Raw genomic sequence first — 16,061 nt, forward strand, 5'->3', positions numbered from 1 at the left:
GCGCTTTGCTGTGACACCAAAACGATGAAATGGAATACAAATTACGTTTTTTGCAATTTTTATTAATAGTAAATTTCATTAATATTTAAAACTTTTATATTGTTTATTATGTTGGGTAAATATACCCTAAATAAGACCCAAGATTAAAAAGGAAAAAAACAAACAACATTTAATTTCATAATATTTTTTATTAAAACTTCTCCTTATAAATCCATCGAATGCTAACATAAAGAACGTACATAGAAGCCATGATACATATACATATGACAACAAACAAACAAACGCGCAAACAGACACGCCGCCATCTTGAAAAAAAGACATCATATTTGTATGTCCCATACAAAATAGAGAATGAACATGGAACCTCCTCCTCCATTATACACTGTACTATAACGATTTCATTAAAATAAGAATATAAAATGGCGACGATAAACAATTTGCGAAACTTTCATACAAAACTCAATGTAAATAAAAAAATAGCTGTAATATTACAAAGGCCGTTAAAAATTCAAAATGACAATGAAATATATGTGCGAAACTTTAATAAGCGATAAAAAATATATAATATCACTGATATTACTGACTTTTTAATAGTACTGACAAGTATTTTTTGAAATGTTTCACAAATCATATGGAAAAATAATTTATTAATTCAGAGTTAAATAGAAAAATACCAAACAATTGTGTGAAAAAAAAAATTAATACTTTCAAAAACAGTCATGATGAGGGAATGAAAAAATAATAATAAAGGAATATACATTTTCTGGAAAATAGTATCCATTTTTTATCATAATTTGATATTATAACTGCTAAACAGATGAATAGGAATTTAAAATATTTTGGTTGAAAATGTTAACTTTACAGCATGGGGGCCGGCGAGTGTTTTAAAATGCTTTCTATTATCAACACAGTATTATTAATAATAATTTATTAAACAAAAAGAATATGTCAAAACATTACATTTTATATGAGGAAAAAATATGATAACTAATTAAAGAATAATTAATAACAATTCTGTTAATTTATATATGTCATATATACCTAATGTGTCTTTTATATAAACATATAATAACTCAAACTATATAATATTGTAATAACTGATCATTATATAAAAAAACACGCCGACTCTTATATAAATTTTTTATTTATTAGATACAAGCAATTTTGATATTTAGGAATAAAATAAAAAAAATCACAAAGATTAAATAAGTATAAACATTATTGTTTGCTAACTAAATATAATACAAAAGATTATCTATGTATGGGATTTTTCGTGTCTATCTATCTTTTTCTATTTGTATGACCATGAAAAGGATATCAATATTTAGAAGAGATATGTATTTATAGTTTATTTGGAAATTTCTGGTAATTTTAATCGTATTTTTTTTTTTTTTAAATATACAAATAGAGATAATTTTGGAGTTACCATTGGATTTATTAATTATCATAATATGAACATAAATTTATTTTTACATAACATAAGTTTATTATAAAAAAATACAAAGATATTTAAATCAAAATAAAGTATTGAATTAATTTTAAATATATATAAAAAAGTGTGCACATCCGTCCTTGATTCAAAAATACATTCAACATCAAGGTTTTAGACATGAAGACATCAAACGTAAGACAAATCAAAACTACAAGAGACACATTAAAATTTAATTGTTATTAATTATATATAAAAAATATTTCACTTTAAGCTTAATTTACTCGAAATTCATTACCAAGCTGCAATAACTAATGGCATTTTTTTCTCTAAACGTAGCTATCTATATATGTTTTCTTCATTACATATAATAAGAACCTTGGAATAAAATTACGCATTGTATATCCGTCTCGCTCGCACACATTATTAGTCATATGTCTGTCTCCCTTACTCAATGAACTTGGAGGAAAGGAAAAAAGCATTGTTTTTAAATAAAAATTGATAATATATAGCGAAATTTGATTAAATTCAAAAGAATTATTTCTAAAGTACAGTACGGTCAACGAGTCGTGGCTGCTCTAAATTTACATTTTAGACATTATTCGCTCGGAAAGGAATTAATCAAAAGTAAGAAAAATCTAAAATCGTCAAATCTGCTTCACGACCGTACAATACTGTTACTTCGTTAATGAATCGTGTTCTGTCTCGTTCTAGCATTAGAACAAACACAAATATTAAAAAGGGATAGGCTATATTCAAACAAATAACGTTCACATTACGCATACGTGTCAATTATTGTATATTTCAAAATTCCTATAACCTATTTTGACAAAAAAAATGAAAATCTGACCGAATTGGCTAAAAAAACGAAAAAAAAAAACACATCACAATAAATAAAGGGACTTAAATATTAAAAATATTGCAATAACTGCGTCCTATACACAACCTAAACCATTCTATGCATACAATTGATTAATCAGTTAAATTCATTATTATCTCGCCTTTTTGTGTGTGACAGACAGACATACAGACAAACCAAATACATACAAATATATATAAAAAAGACAAAAATCAGAATAATTTATTATACTGCATTAGTTTTTGAATAAGGGAACTTTAATTACGATCCATTACTCCGAATGTCCGTCTGTCACACAATATCTAACTACACGCAACAAATTATTATTTTTTTAAATTATTATTATTATTAATAATATGAAAAATACGCCTAAAACAAGGAACGTTAAGCGGTGATTACGATCTTCTTACAAATAGACAAAACAAGCTATTATATTTTTATTATAGAATCCTGGATTTGCGATATAAATGCAATAATATGTTTTATTTTTTTAATGTGCCCACACTCATGACTATCCGCCAAGGCGCAAATACAGAATGTAAATGATTTCAGTGTAGCTGTCTCGCTCTTACGTTTTGTAAGAGATATTTGTCTCTTTTACTCTTATTGGTGCCAGTTAAAAAAAAAATTTTTAAGTAGTCTTTATATTTTAAAGTTTAATTTGGGGCGAATAGTACCATATACCGATAGCTCTTATTCATACATATTGGCTAGGGCGAAATTACATTGTTATTTTTATTCGAAATTCCAATTCGAACGTTACCTTCTAAAATTGTGCATAATTATATTGAAAATTTTGTACTATCACTTTCGAAATCAAATTTCATAATGTATATACTGTAGCACCTATAAACGAGACATCTCAAAAGGCACCATTAGCGTTATAAATTTGTAATCAATTTAAATAATAAAAAAATACCGAAATATTTAGATGAAAAATTAAATATATAGCAAAAAGCATGTTTTACAAAAGAGCAAAAAGTAGAAATAATCAATATATTAATTATTTGTCACAATTAACACTTTAGCATTACTAATCGTTGTCTTGCTCGCACCCAGGCTTTCAAATCTACTGTCTCCTTCACATAGACGTGCTATCTCGCTCGCACTTGAGCATTTTACATCTCTCTATTTTGCTTTAGATACTAGTCTAAGCCAAATAGCCTGTAGGCAAACGAAATCGTTCCATCTCGCTCGCACCTATACCTTTACATTTACTTATCTCCCTCTAGGCACGAACTTAACTAACCAATATGTATGATTAAATAAAAGCTCATAAACGAAACCGTTCCATTTTGTTCGTACATATATTGCTTTATCACTCTAATTGCGCTACTAGCCAATATGCACGTATAGTACAAACTAAATAGTGCCATCTCGCTCGCACCCAAGCTTAGGTAGGCGCAGATATCCTAGGCTAGCTAGTAGCCTAGCTGTTTCTCTCTAGGCGCGAGTCTGTCCAACCAAAATTTAAAAACATATTAATAAATGAAATCATTCTATCTCCCTCGCACCTAAGCTATCACATCTATCTATCTCACTCTAACCGCTCCTAGCCAATATGTACCAAAGAACATAACGTAAAATCTCTGGGGGTAGGTATAAAATCCCGACGGAGTAGATATAAAATCTCGGGGTAAATATAAGTTCAGGGGGTATCTGGGGAGTGTTTATATCGCATTGTGCAAGGTCAGAGGGTGTGGGTGACCGTTGTGCGCTGCAAAGTCCTTGTCGGCGGCGCCTCGGAGCCTCTCGCTGTGTATGAAACTTGCGGAAATTAACCCCGCGTTCGTGTTTGGAGTTGTGGGTGTGGTGTTCCCGTTGTTAGCGTCGATTATTGGTTCGATTTTGGGTGATTGCTCTTCTGTTTTGTCCTTTGTCTGGAAAATTGTTAAAAGAATGGCTTATGATGATATCCTATAACAAGAAAAATATTTCTTGATACATGCTACTCAGAGGGAATGAATTATTATCATTTTTTCATTCTGATAACAAGACAAAAGCGTAGTGTTGAGTTTCGAAAATCAAACGGCGGGGGAAAACGAAGAGCGGAATGTCTCAGTACTAGCTTACTACTTAGCTACTTTATATGGTTCCCAGTACCATATAAGGAAGCAATCACCCAATGACTCCAGAATTCGGCGGAAAGTGGGGAGCGGAGTCTTAACACTAGGCTCCTTCTACCTATCTTGCTATATATGGGATATAGCATGAAGCGGAAAAAACATAACTAACCATATAGTGAAAATATATAAATCCTACAATAATTCATGTTACAATTACAATTTATTCATGTTGTTAGTGTTCAGAGCGCTTGGCCGGCAAATAGGAGGCCCGGGTTCAAATCCCGGTACGTTCAAAATTTAACTTTTTTTAAAATATAACTAACCTCATGTTGTTGGGACAGTCCCAGCAAGTCTGCAATCTCATTGCCATTGTTAGTATTGACATTAGTATTGCTGTTGCTATTTGCATCTGAAGTGTGCACTTGCTGTATTGTTTCTTGATTTGTATCGCCCTGGAATTAAAAAAATATATTGATTTTAAAATCAAATAAATCAGCTTAACGCTGTATCCCACACACAGCAGAGTAGGGAACCTAGTGTTAAGACACTCCATTCCCCACTTTCCGCCGAATTCTGGAGGCATTGAGTGGCGGAACTAAACGCCGCGCTTTGCCTCGACACCAGAGCGAAGAAATGAAGATATAAATTTAAATAAGAATTCATTTCCTCGAGTGTCGCAGTCGCGTTTACAGTCACACTTTGTGCCCCTGCGCCACGACTAGCCACTATTGATTTTTTGATTTTTTTGTTCTGTTGTCATTTTTTATATGATTGGCAGACAACGTAAATACACAAATGTAAAAAAACGACGAATTATGTAATTTTTTCAAGTTCACATTGTAGTACAATAGGCAAAGCATTAGAGCCGCAGGGTCCACAATTTTACATTTTTGTCTTCATTAAAGAGCAACGAAATGAAAATAAATCATTCTTGGTGAATGAGAATCAAACCCATAACCGACGCATTAACAGTCAGATTCTCTCCCACTGCGCTACGACGGCTTTAATGTATCAAGACTATAGTCTAATGTAACGTAACAAAAAATTATAATAATAATACCTGACTAGTGGCAAGTTGCAATAAATCTCCTGTTTGTATTCCGTTGCCGTTATCACATACACTAACATCTTTTGTATCACTAACTTCATTCACTATCACGGACAAACTTTCCGTTAACGACGGTTCACTAGCTTCCTTTGATTCTGTTTCTTTATTTTTATTTTCATTAAGTTCATTTAACTCTGCTACTTTATTTTTATTTTCATTGACTTCATTTAATTCCGTTACTTTATTTTTATTTTCGTTGATACCATTGTTTTCTTTGTTCTCTGGTAACGGAACGGTAGGTAGAGGTTCATTTTCTTTAGCTTGTGGCACTATGGTTGGTATATCTTTAGAATTACTGTTATTTGTATTATTTGAAATATGGGAATTGTTGTTAGCGGGAACTTCTGGATTTTGTTGCGCTTTCATTTCTTGTTGTTTTTTGTCTTCCTCTGCTTGCTGTGGGATTGAAAATATGTTTAAATACAATATATAGTCGTTAAGGCCAGTCGTGGCGCAGTGGGCATGTGTGACTGTAAATGCGAATGGTTGTGGGTGCGATCGTGAAACAATATATTTAATATTTTAATTTCTTCGCTCTCTCAATAACCACCCACAGCGTTAAGTTCCACTATTGCACCACAAGCGCCACTCAACACGCTATTGCCTCCTGAAATGGACGGAAAGTGAGAGGTGCAGGTTCATATCATTCAGGAATATATCATGGTTAGGACAACAGGTTTTTACCAGACGTTGCCCTCTTCCACTAATTTATATCTACAATCTAGCCCAAGCCATAATAATCTTTTGAACCTCTAGTACCTACCTTCTTCAACCTAGTCCTGGCCATGATGGCCTCTACTCTCTGCTTCCTGGCGAGCCTCTCGCGCTCCTCGCGCTCGGCCTCTTCCCGCCGCAACTTCTCCGCGTCCTCAGCGGCGCGTCTCCTCTCCTCGTCTTCTCGGAGTTTGGCTTTGCGCTCCTCTTCTTCTTTGAGGCGGCGTTCCGCTTCCTCTTTCTCTAGTTGTTGTTGTGCCTGAAATGTATAAAAATAAAAATTACAAACTAATATTTATAAAATATTATATCATGGTTAAATTAAAATGTGAGGTTTGTAGGTTCGTTCAAAGGGACAATTTCCGAGTTTCAATCGAACCCACAACATTTACAATCGCAGTCGCGACAGCCTCTATGGCCTAGATGGTGTTTTCTTCACGACAAATATGTAAAAAAAATATTAAACTAAATATAATAATATTTAACATGGCTTTATACTTGGCATTACCTCAATAGCTTTCTTCAGTTTTTCCTCGTCAATGCGCCGCTGTAGCGCGGCTAGCTCCCTAGCCTCTTCCTCTTCCTTCTTTTGTCTTTCTTCCTCTATGCGTTGTCTCTCTCTTTCTAATTCTTCTTCGCGTTGCAATCTGTGGTAGTATAATTATTTTACTGAATATACTTTTATTAAATATGTGAATAAATTTTACATTTTTAAATATAAATTATTATAAAAAAGATACATTTAAAAATATAAAAAACCACTCTTCCGAGGGTGGGACAAGGGTCCAAGCCATCGGTGGCTAGGGCTCCAGAGAGAGGAACCTCCGCACAATACGTGCCGTCTCAAGTAACACTGCCTTCTGTATCCGGTTCTTGATCCAACAGCTAAGCGATAGCCTCTTAAGGTGTTGGTCGAGGCTTTTCGCTATTAGACCGTTAACCGAAACCACTATCGGTACAATGATAGTCGCATTGACATCCCACATGGCGGTAATCTCATGGGCTAGGTCCAAATATTTAGATTGTTTTTCTTTTTCGGCCTTCACGAGATTGTCATCATGTGGGATAGTAACGTCAACAATCACTGCGCGGCGCGCCACTCGGTCTACTAATACTATATCAGGTCTATTGGCAACAATATACCTGTCAGTAATAATAGACCGATCCCAGTAGAGCAAAGCACAGCTATTTTCAAGAACAGACATGGGATTGTACCTGTAGTAAGGCACCTCCAATTCTACAAGGCCATATTGAAGAGCAAGTTGCTGGTGTATTATCTTGGCTACTTGATTGTGTCTATGCAAATACTCACCATTAGCAAGATGAGAACAACCAGAGACAATATGTCTGAGGGACTCCCCAGGTCGATGACACGCCCGGCAGATGTCGATAGTGCCATCTTTCATAATATGTCTCTGGTAGTTCCGTGTCTTGATAACTTCGTCCATAATTGCACAGACAAAACCTTCAGTTATTTTTATTATTACGTTATAATATATAAATAACTTTTAATATGGCAGTTTAAAGATTAAATTCTTAAAACGAAAAAAATAAATAAAAAGTTAAAATATCAATGTAGTGTATATTGTATTGTATTGTATCTTAGTGTGTTGTAGAATAATACCTCTGTCTTTCGAGCTCCGCTTGTCTCTCGAGCTCCTCCCTGGCGCGTCTCCGGCGCTCCGCCAGCGCCGCCTTCGCTTCCTCCTCCGTGGTTATACGCCGCGCGGTCATTGACGCTGAAAATTGTTGGTAATTATGAAGTTATTGACATAGGGTAGGCAGAGGGAATCTAGGGTTAAGGCGAAAAAGTGGAGAATGGGGTCCCTAAGTACCACATTATTTTCTTTATCTCAGTTTCTTATTGTAAACATAGCATTTGTGATTCGATAACCACCCGGAAAAATTACATATTATTTAAAACCATATTAGTAATAGGGTTTCTTTAATTAAATACATAATTGTCGTGGTTTTTACTTAATGTCTTTGTGCCTATTGACGCCATATAACATTAATTTTGGGTAAACAGTGTGAAAATATTTTTTTGTTACACTGTTCTAATACATCAAAAAATTTTCCGGTATTACTCCAACGTACCTTATATTTTACAGACAATCCAAACACAAAGAAAAATTAATTTAAAAAAATCAAATAACTCCTTACCAGTCATTTCATTATCATCAGTCTTTTCTTGCGATTGCCCCTTCTCTTCTCTCTCTGGCTTCTGTACTTCTTGGGGCTTCTCCTTCTCCCTCTTCTTCTCTTCTACGACATTTTGTTCGTTGTTCGTTAACATTTTGTTGTCTGTTGGTTCTTTTCTTTCGGTTTTTTGCTGAAATACAAGAATATATATTCTTAATTAATATTGTAAATTAGGAAAATTTGTGAATTAAAAATTTGTGAAATTAGTGGAAGCTTGTTCAACTTCCACGGAAAACCAACGGTAATGATAATGATATCAAAGGAATTTAAAAATTTTAAAGTTAGGAGTAATGTAGCTTATACATCAGGATAACGCATAGCCACAATTTATGTAAGGATTTTTTATAGTTTCGCTATAGTATAATAGCAAGTTTAAGTTGGCGACGCAGCATTTGGCTTGCTAGTGTTATTTAAATATAGATTTTTCAATACTTTCGATTCCCACTTAGGGAAAACTATTAAATTTATATTTAAGTTATTTTAATTTTTGCTTCTTTTATGTTAAATAAAAGATAAATGTATAATTGGATTTCATTAATCACCACCTTATGATGTAATTCGGGCCGTAATGGAATACCTTATATTAAATTCTCTCCATCGACCCTGCTATACAGGTGTTTCTCGAAATCTGTATCCGGCGTGCGTGCTTCGTGTTGAGAGGTTCAATATCGCGCGTTATGAGGAAATAAAAATGATTTATTTCCTTCAGTGAAATCGAACCCAAAACTCTCATCTCTCATCAAGTTATCATTAATATTATTTTAAGGATATTTTTATATAGTTGCAAATACAAAGAGCAAAAAAAATTACAATCCATATATAATTTACCTGGCGGTCCTCTATCTGCAAAGCTTCCAGTTTCTGGGTGACCTCTATAGCACTCACTTGGTTCTTGTCTAATACAGGTTGTGGGACACTCTGGAAGAGAAAGCATTTATTGTATAAAATGTTATATAATTTTATTTTTAGATGTTATTCTAAATTCAGGAAAAAAACTTTATTTAATAAAAATATAGTAACAGGATTTTAATTATTGTAATAGACAATTAATTCTCAAGTTCTTACAATTTTTTTGTTTGCTTAACAACTCTTAGACTGATTGTAATTTTTTTTTGTTGTTTATATTAATTTACCTTAGGCACTTCCTTATCCACACTGGGGTCCTTGGACGGGGTCGGCGACAATGCGCGTCCCGGCGACGCTGATAACGACTTGCCCGCATTCTAGAAACACAGGACAAAATATACTATTAACATTTAGAAAATTTTTTTAGTATAGTATTAGTATTTATTTATTAGTATTTATACAGACAAACATGTCAAACATAAGTGAAAACATTGAATAAGTTATTTTTTTAACACCGTACGTAATAAATTAATAATTTAAACCTCGTGGCCTCTATGATCGAATTCGATTTATAAATAATAGTAATAATAATTTAAACATTACCTTATCATGATCTTTGGATGGCTTTGGCTTTCTGTGTAGCGGGGGCTTGCCTTCTCCCGGACCCACGGGCGTAGCTGGAAAAATAATAACCAGTGTGTTTAAATAACACCAAAAAAGTCATCCGTCAACGCCCAAAATTTGGAGTATTAGACTTCAATTGTTACATAAATTGTACCTTATGTGTTATTATTTGCATGTTTAAGCTATATCACTGATGATAATTAAACCTTAATTGTAAATTATATATTTAAAAAGAGCAACTGTTGAGTTTCTTGCTGGATATTCTCATCAAAACTGCCTTCCTCACTGGTGGTAACTTCTTGTAGGACTGACACAACTAATATTTCCATATAATGTATAAAATCAAATCAGCTTCATATTGCATCCCGCACACAGCAGGGTAGGCAGAGTGAACCTAGTGTTAAGACACTCCGTTCTCCACTTTTATGTTGAGTGGCGGAACTCAACGCCGCGCTTTGCCTCGACACCAGAGCAAAGAAATGGAAATTTAAATGAATATCTATATATCTATGTAACGATCTAAAAGTTCTTGCAATGACCTAAAACCATAAAAAAATATTAATATTTTAATTAAAAATGACTAACTATGTGCAGACTTAGCGTGCTGGACGTGCAGGGAAAGTGGACGCGGACGTCGCGGCGTGCTCGCGGCGCGGCTCACTACCGTCGTAGCGTCGCGCGACACTGAGGGCGTGGTGGATAGGCTGTTGGCACCTGTCTCTGATCCTGGGGGGTTATAAATGGTTGTTATAGGTCATTTGATTTTAGCAATGTGAGAGTGCAATGGTAGTGATAAATTGAAGCTAAATAATCATGATTATTAACAATGACCTTTAATCATGGAGGCTAAGAGCTTAATTCATCTAATATGTTAAATATTATACTTTTAATGTGATATATGAATGATGTGTTGAAAAACATGTCAAAATCGAAATTTGTTAATATTTTAGCTACTTTTAAGCAATATCTATATCTAAACGTTAATAAGCAACAGTCACACTCAAAAATATATAATTACAACAATTATTAATAATATTATTAACAAAAAACATCAAGCCATAATAAAATACATAAATTTCACCACTATCATTATATTAAACAATCAAATAATCAGAATATTATTACTTAAATTATATATTACTACTTAAAATATCTTTCTACTGGCATAAAAAATTGAATAATACAATTATATACAAAAAAAACTCTACAAAAATCTTGATTTAACAGCAATTTGAACACGAAGGAAAAAAAAATTAACAAACATTCGATAAAAACACACTGTATATAAAAACATCAAAAGACACAAAACGCACACACACACACAAAAAGAAACACAAAAATAAAAACAAACCATCTCAAAAATCATCAATCATAAAGCGGTCACCCATCATGCACATTTACCTCGCGGCGTGTTAACACCCGTACCGGCTATAGAGGCGGGGCGCGGTTTGCGGGGCGCGGAGGAGGCGCGGCGCACAACCGCGCCGGTGGCGGTGTTCGTGTTCGTGTTGGACATTGCACTGCACGGCCTCGAACCTGGTGTCGTCTCGCCTGATCGAGTTTCTATACAAAAAAGCAATTGTTTAGTCACATAATTTAGAGTTCTAAAGTTTTTGATGAATAGGTAGGGGTGATGGAAAGCGAATGAAGGCGATATAGTATGTTTTGTCGTATGGAAAACGAGATTCTAATTTCTTATAATTTTCTTATTTACATTAAGTCATCATTTGAATTATTTTTAAATATTATCATTAAAGGTAAAAAAATACTTTTAATTTACAAATTCCAAATTAACTTTCACATTTCAAGATAACTTTTCGTTTAAGCGAAGTTAGACCCTCGGCCACATTGACATTGACATACAGCATGATTATTAAAATGCAAATATAAATAATATAAGGTATTTTTTTTTAATTGATAAGTTAATGAGTTTGTATTTCGCTTGTGTTCGCATTTTTGTGGTGGTTAGTGCTAGCTTTTTTTTATGCATTATTTTTAATTGAAGCATAGCATATTAAATATAATTTATAATTATTATATACATACTTAGTAAACACATTATTTTTTTAATATTCTTTTCAATTAGACTTTTTAACTTTTTGTAACTTTCATTACTATATGTTAGCAATACAAATTCCAGTTATAGTAATATCATTTCTTCGATCTGGTCAATAAAGTGCCACAAATAAATAAGTGGAATAATAAAAATTGCATAAGGCACATAGTTAAATTTCTTTATAAGTATTATTACAGTATAATTTTTAAAAGTATAAAATTAAATGAATGAATGGATATTTAAAAAAAAGATTGAAGACCAAACTTACCTTAGTAAGTCAAGTAGTTCCATAACCAGAGTTACTTATACAGAGTGTTACAATGAAATAAATTAATTTAACAGGAAAATTATTAGTTATTATATTACGAAACACAGTTTTAGTATTAGATTTAGGGTAGCAATTAAAACATATATAGAATAATATATTAATTGTATATTAATTGTATTGAAACACTCTGTGTAAGAAGAGGGAAAAGACAGAGAAGTTACCTGTTAAACCACGTGTGTTGCAATTTTGATACCAATACCACGAAGACAGGAAGCATATATAATTTAAAACCTAACAATATTATATAATAATCACTTAAAAATCAGAGTAATTGGTCACTGTGCCAAAAAAAACTTTTGATCTACTGAAAGAATGTGAAACTTTATGAATTTCACACAAAAAAATAATGGCAACAAATATACATAAAAAGAAAGCATATTATATTTTTATACATAAAATAGATTTCAGTTATATTTAATATAATGAATATAAGAGCTAAGCATAATTATTATGAAGCCAATTAATTTAATATGAAAACAAAATCTATTGAGTCGTCAAGTTATATTAAAATGTCAGTAGTGTCAGTCCTACCACTAACTCAGAAGGCAGTTCCTATTCAGACTTGTTAGTTCATTCTTTTTTTAATTAATAATTTTATGGGTTATATTAAAAAAATCATATAAAGCATTTAATTTCTTAAGCAAAGTTTCCCAAAGCTTTAAGCTGTTTAGACCAATCTTGAAAGCTTCACCCAAAAGCGTCAGTGGAACAAACAATAGAGTATATGGATAAAAGCAGTGATTTTATGTAATAAATCATTAAATTAAAAGAATTTAAAAACATTTTTTGATTAACACAAGTTAAATGGTTATTTACTGGATTCATTCGTTTTAAAAAAAAGGTCAACATTTTATAAATTAAACGTTCTATTTAGAACTTTATTGCAAAAACAAAATAAAGCTTATGAGATTATTGATATAACAGTTTCTAAGGCATTAAATTATTTGTGAGAATTTTACTAACACAAAGAATTTTATTTGAGAAAAGCAAATAATGGTGTTGGTGTATGCATTTGATAAAAGTCCTTAAAAGATGAAAATAATATTTATACTTTAAATATACCGATTTATCGATATATTATATATTATAAAGTAACTGAAAATAAGTAAAAGTATACCTTAATCTTAACCATTATATCTTAATCATTAATGCGAATCATAGTACGAAATCGCTTAAAAAAATATCTGTACTGAAAATTTCACAATTTTTTTTAAATGTTTATAAACTTCTAATAAAAAAAAACAATTTTTCATCTAAATACTAATAAAATACGTAAATAAAACGAAAAGCTATCCAAAACCCACCTATATCATTACATAATTTCGGACAGCTAAGCACCATGACAATTAACAGGGAAAAACACGAAATGTTTTTAAAAATTCGAACACAAAACAACAAAAACTTTAAAAAAAGACGAAAAATAACAAAATCTTTCATAAATTTATAATATAATTTCAGTAAAAACACTGGCAAATTCCGATATTTCAGTACAGTTTCTAAGCAACAAACACGTCAACATTACGTAAGTTGAGCATATATCGTGTTGCCATGTTATCGAACTATCGATGGTATTTTATGGGAAGACATAAAATGACTGTAGTATGGTAATAAGTTAGAAGTCACGTCATACGTATGTATATTTGTATGTATGTTATGTATGTGTAAAATATAGATATATAGATTATATTTTTCACATATAATTTTTATTCTAAATATTTAAAATTATTCTCTGGCTGGAATCAAATTGGTTTGCAATATGCCTATTACAATGGATCTGGCTCTTTATTTTTAAAAAATGCAACAAGCTAGTATTGATTATGATAACGTTTAAATGCATACGACGTAAAAGTACTGATATCAGTATAAGTTGTCCTACTTGCACATTCAAAAACCCTAAATGGGGCCCTAACTAATCAAATGCATACACCCCAACTCCCCCAAACCCCCAGAAAACCCCACAAACCCCGGTACATACGTATGTTGAGGTGCTGCGAGGAGGCGGCGGGGCGCAGGCGGTCGAGGCGCGTCATGGAGTGGGCCCTACCTGGTCGCGCGGGCAGCGTGGGCACCAGGTCGGTGCGACGGCGCGCCACCGACGACCACAGCTGCGGGGAGCGGTCGGGTTCGTCTGGAGACATTCATAGGAGATTAACTTAAAGTGAGAGCAACAGAAGATTGATTGACTTAGAATGAGTAGAAAAAATATTCTAAATATAACATCTAATATATGGTATGGTAGGGCATGTAGAGGAAACCTAGCGTTGGCCTGGACTGGCGAGGAAATGAAATTAATTCCCTGGCTGAGAATCAAATGTATAACCGTCGCCTTTACAGTCGAACACTGCCAATGCGCCACAATGACGTCACAACACTAGAATCCCCTCTGACAACCTTTACGCGTGACTATAATAAAAAAAAAATTGCTTCACGCTTTGTCCCGCATACAATATACCCTAGGCAGAGGAAACTTAGTGTTAAAACACTCCGTTTCCCACTTTCCGTTGAATTTTTGATCCACAACTACCTGTCGCGTTCTGGCCTCAATACTCAGAATAATAATATTATAAAATCAAAAATAAACTATAACCAAGATGACGTTAACTAGAAAGAATTCTAGCCAATAAGTTTATTATTACATACACGTTTTACCATATTCGACAAGCAAGGTTGTCATTGGCATTTCTTTGACGCGCCTATGTATTCCGTGTTCTTGTACCGATACCGACTGTTTGTTTTTTTTTTATAGAAATACTTGATAGTTTAATAGAAATAGTGATGTAGAGTTCAAATTTTATAAAGGGGAATATTATATAATTGTTTTTATCCGATTTCCAAAAGAAGGAGGTTTTCAATTAGGCCGGTATTTTTTTTAACTGTTAAAACTGATGAACATGGGCCAATTTGTTAATATGCAAATAGGTGGAAAGTAGAGAACTTTATTGAAATACACGGGGGAGTGATAAATTATTAACACGCTCTGGTAATAAGACGACGGCATTGACTTACGCCACTCAACAAGCAATGATTCTTAATCAATTGGAGACAAAGTGGCTTAACACTACGTTTCCTCAACCTTGCTAAATGTCGAATACAACGTGATGCTAAAAATAACTTTTTCCCCTTAATTTTTCCGTCTTTAGCAATATATTACAAATTTAAAAAAAAGCCCCCATAAAATAGTCGCCTAATACTATTTTAAGCCATAAGCAAAAAAAAATCAATCAAACAAAATCATTTAGAAAATCTTAAAACAGGCTAAAGTGCAAAAAATGACAGCCAAGTTAACAAGCTACGTGTTGAGAATGACTAAGTAATATTTATAGGTGATTTGCATAATTACTTACAGAGACTCATGAACATGACTCCTTAGCGGCGTGATGGGACAAACGGTTAAATACTTAATTAAATATCACAACGAGTGGTTGAGAGAAATCTCACTAAAGTATATAATTGCAATTATATTTTATTAGAAGTAAATGGTAAGAAAATTTTAGTGAGTTGACACTACGGTTTCTATGTTTTATAAAATATTCTATTGCATTGAAATAAATCAATGATTATTATTCAAAGTCTTACACAACAGAATCTTTATACAGTTTAAAAATAAATCCAATAGTGAATTTTTTTTTTAATATAAGGCTGAATAAACATCAACCCTATACACTTAGCACAACTAATAAAAAAAAACAAAAAAAAGCTACCTTTAGTATCAGTATCGGACGTGTCCAGTTGCAGTGCGGACGCGCGTCTCGTGAGCGGCGCAGACGCGAACATCACATTTGTTGTTGATGCCGCCCTGAAAACAGTAATTATTACGTTAAATTAAAAC

At 32.8% G+C, this 16,061-nt stretch overlaps 1 protein-coding gene across 14 annotated transcripts in view; it reads right to left on the bottom strand.

Moving 5' to 3' along the window:
* Positions 1–168: 168 nt before the first annotated feature.
* The window catches only part of LOC146536118 (uncharacterized), a 51,344-nt gene continuing 35,451 nt past the window's right edge, over positions 169–16,061 (bottom strand). For 4 of the 14 annotated variants that reach the window (XM_085190068.1, XM_085190064.1, XM_085190066.1 and 1 more), the window contains 15 exons: positions 15,934–16,028; positions 15,577–15,597; positions 14,208–14,360; positions 11,250–11,411; positions 10,434–10,574; positions 9,828–9,901; positions 9,512–9,601; positions 9,207–9,296; positions 8,340–8,508; positions 7,801–7,915; positions 6,685–6,823; positions 6,226–6,435; positions 5,415–5,858; positions 4,678–4,806; positions 169–4,168 (listed from right to left, as the gene is read on the bottom strand). In XM_085190068.1, the coding sequence (XP_085046194.1) occupies positions 3,959–4,168; positions 4,678–4,806; positions 5,415–5,858; positions 6,226–6,435; positions 6,685–6,823; positions 7,801–7,915; positions 8,340–8,508; positions 9,207–9,296; positions 9,512–9,601; positions 9,828–9,901; positions 10,434–10,574; positions 11,250–11,411; positions 14,208–14,360; positions 15,577–15,597; positions 15,934–16,028 (2,242 nt within the window). In that variant the 3' untranslated portion in view covers positions 169–3,958. The remainder of the gene's footprint in view (positions 4,169–4,677; positions 4,807–5,414; positions 5,859–6,225; positions 6,436–6,684; positions 6,824–7,800; positions 7,916–8,339; positions 8,509–9,206; positions 9,297–9,511; positions 9,602–9,827; positions 9,902–10,433; positions 10,575–11,249; positions 11,412–14,207; positions 14,361–15,576; positions 15,598–15,933; positions 16,029–16,061) is intronic. The other 10 variants (XM_085190076.1, XM_085190073.1, XM_085190074.1 and 7 more) reach the window with 6 other exon arrangements.

Source organism: Heliconius melpomene, chromosome 9 (assembly GCF_056956725.1).
Source record: "Heliconius melpomene rosina isolate 202511_hmr_F chromosome 9, ASM5695672v1, whole genome shotgun sequence".
NCBI classification, from domain to species: domain Eukaryota; kingdom Metazoa; phylum Arthropoda; class Insecta; order Lepidoptera; family Nymphalidae; genus Heliconius; species Heliconius melpomene.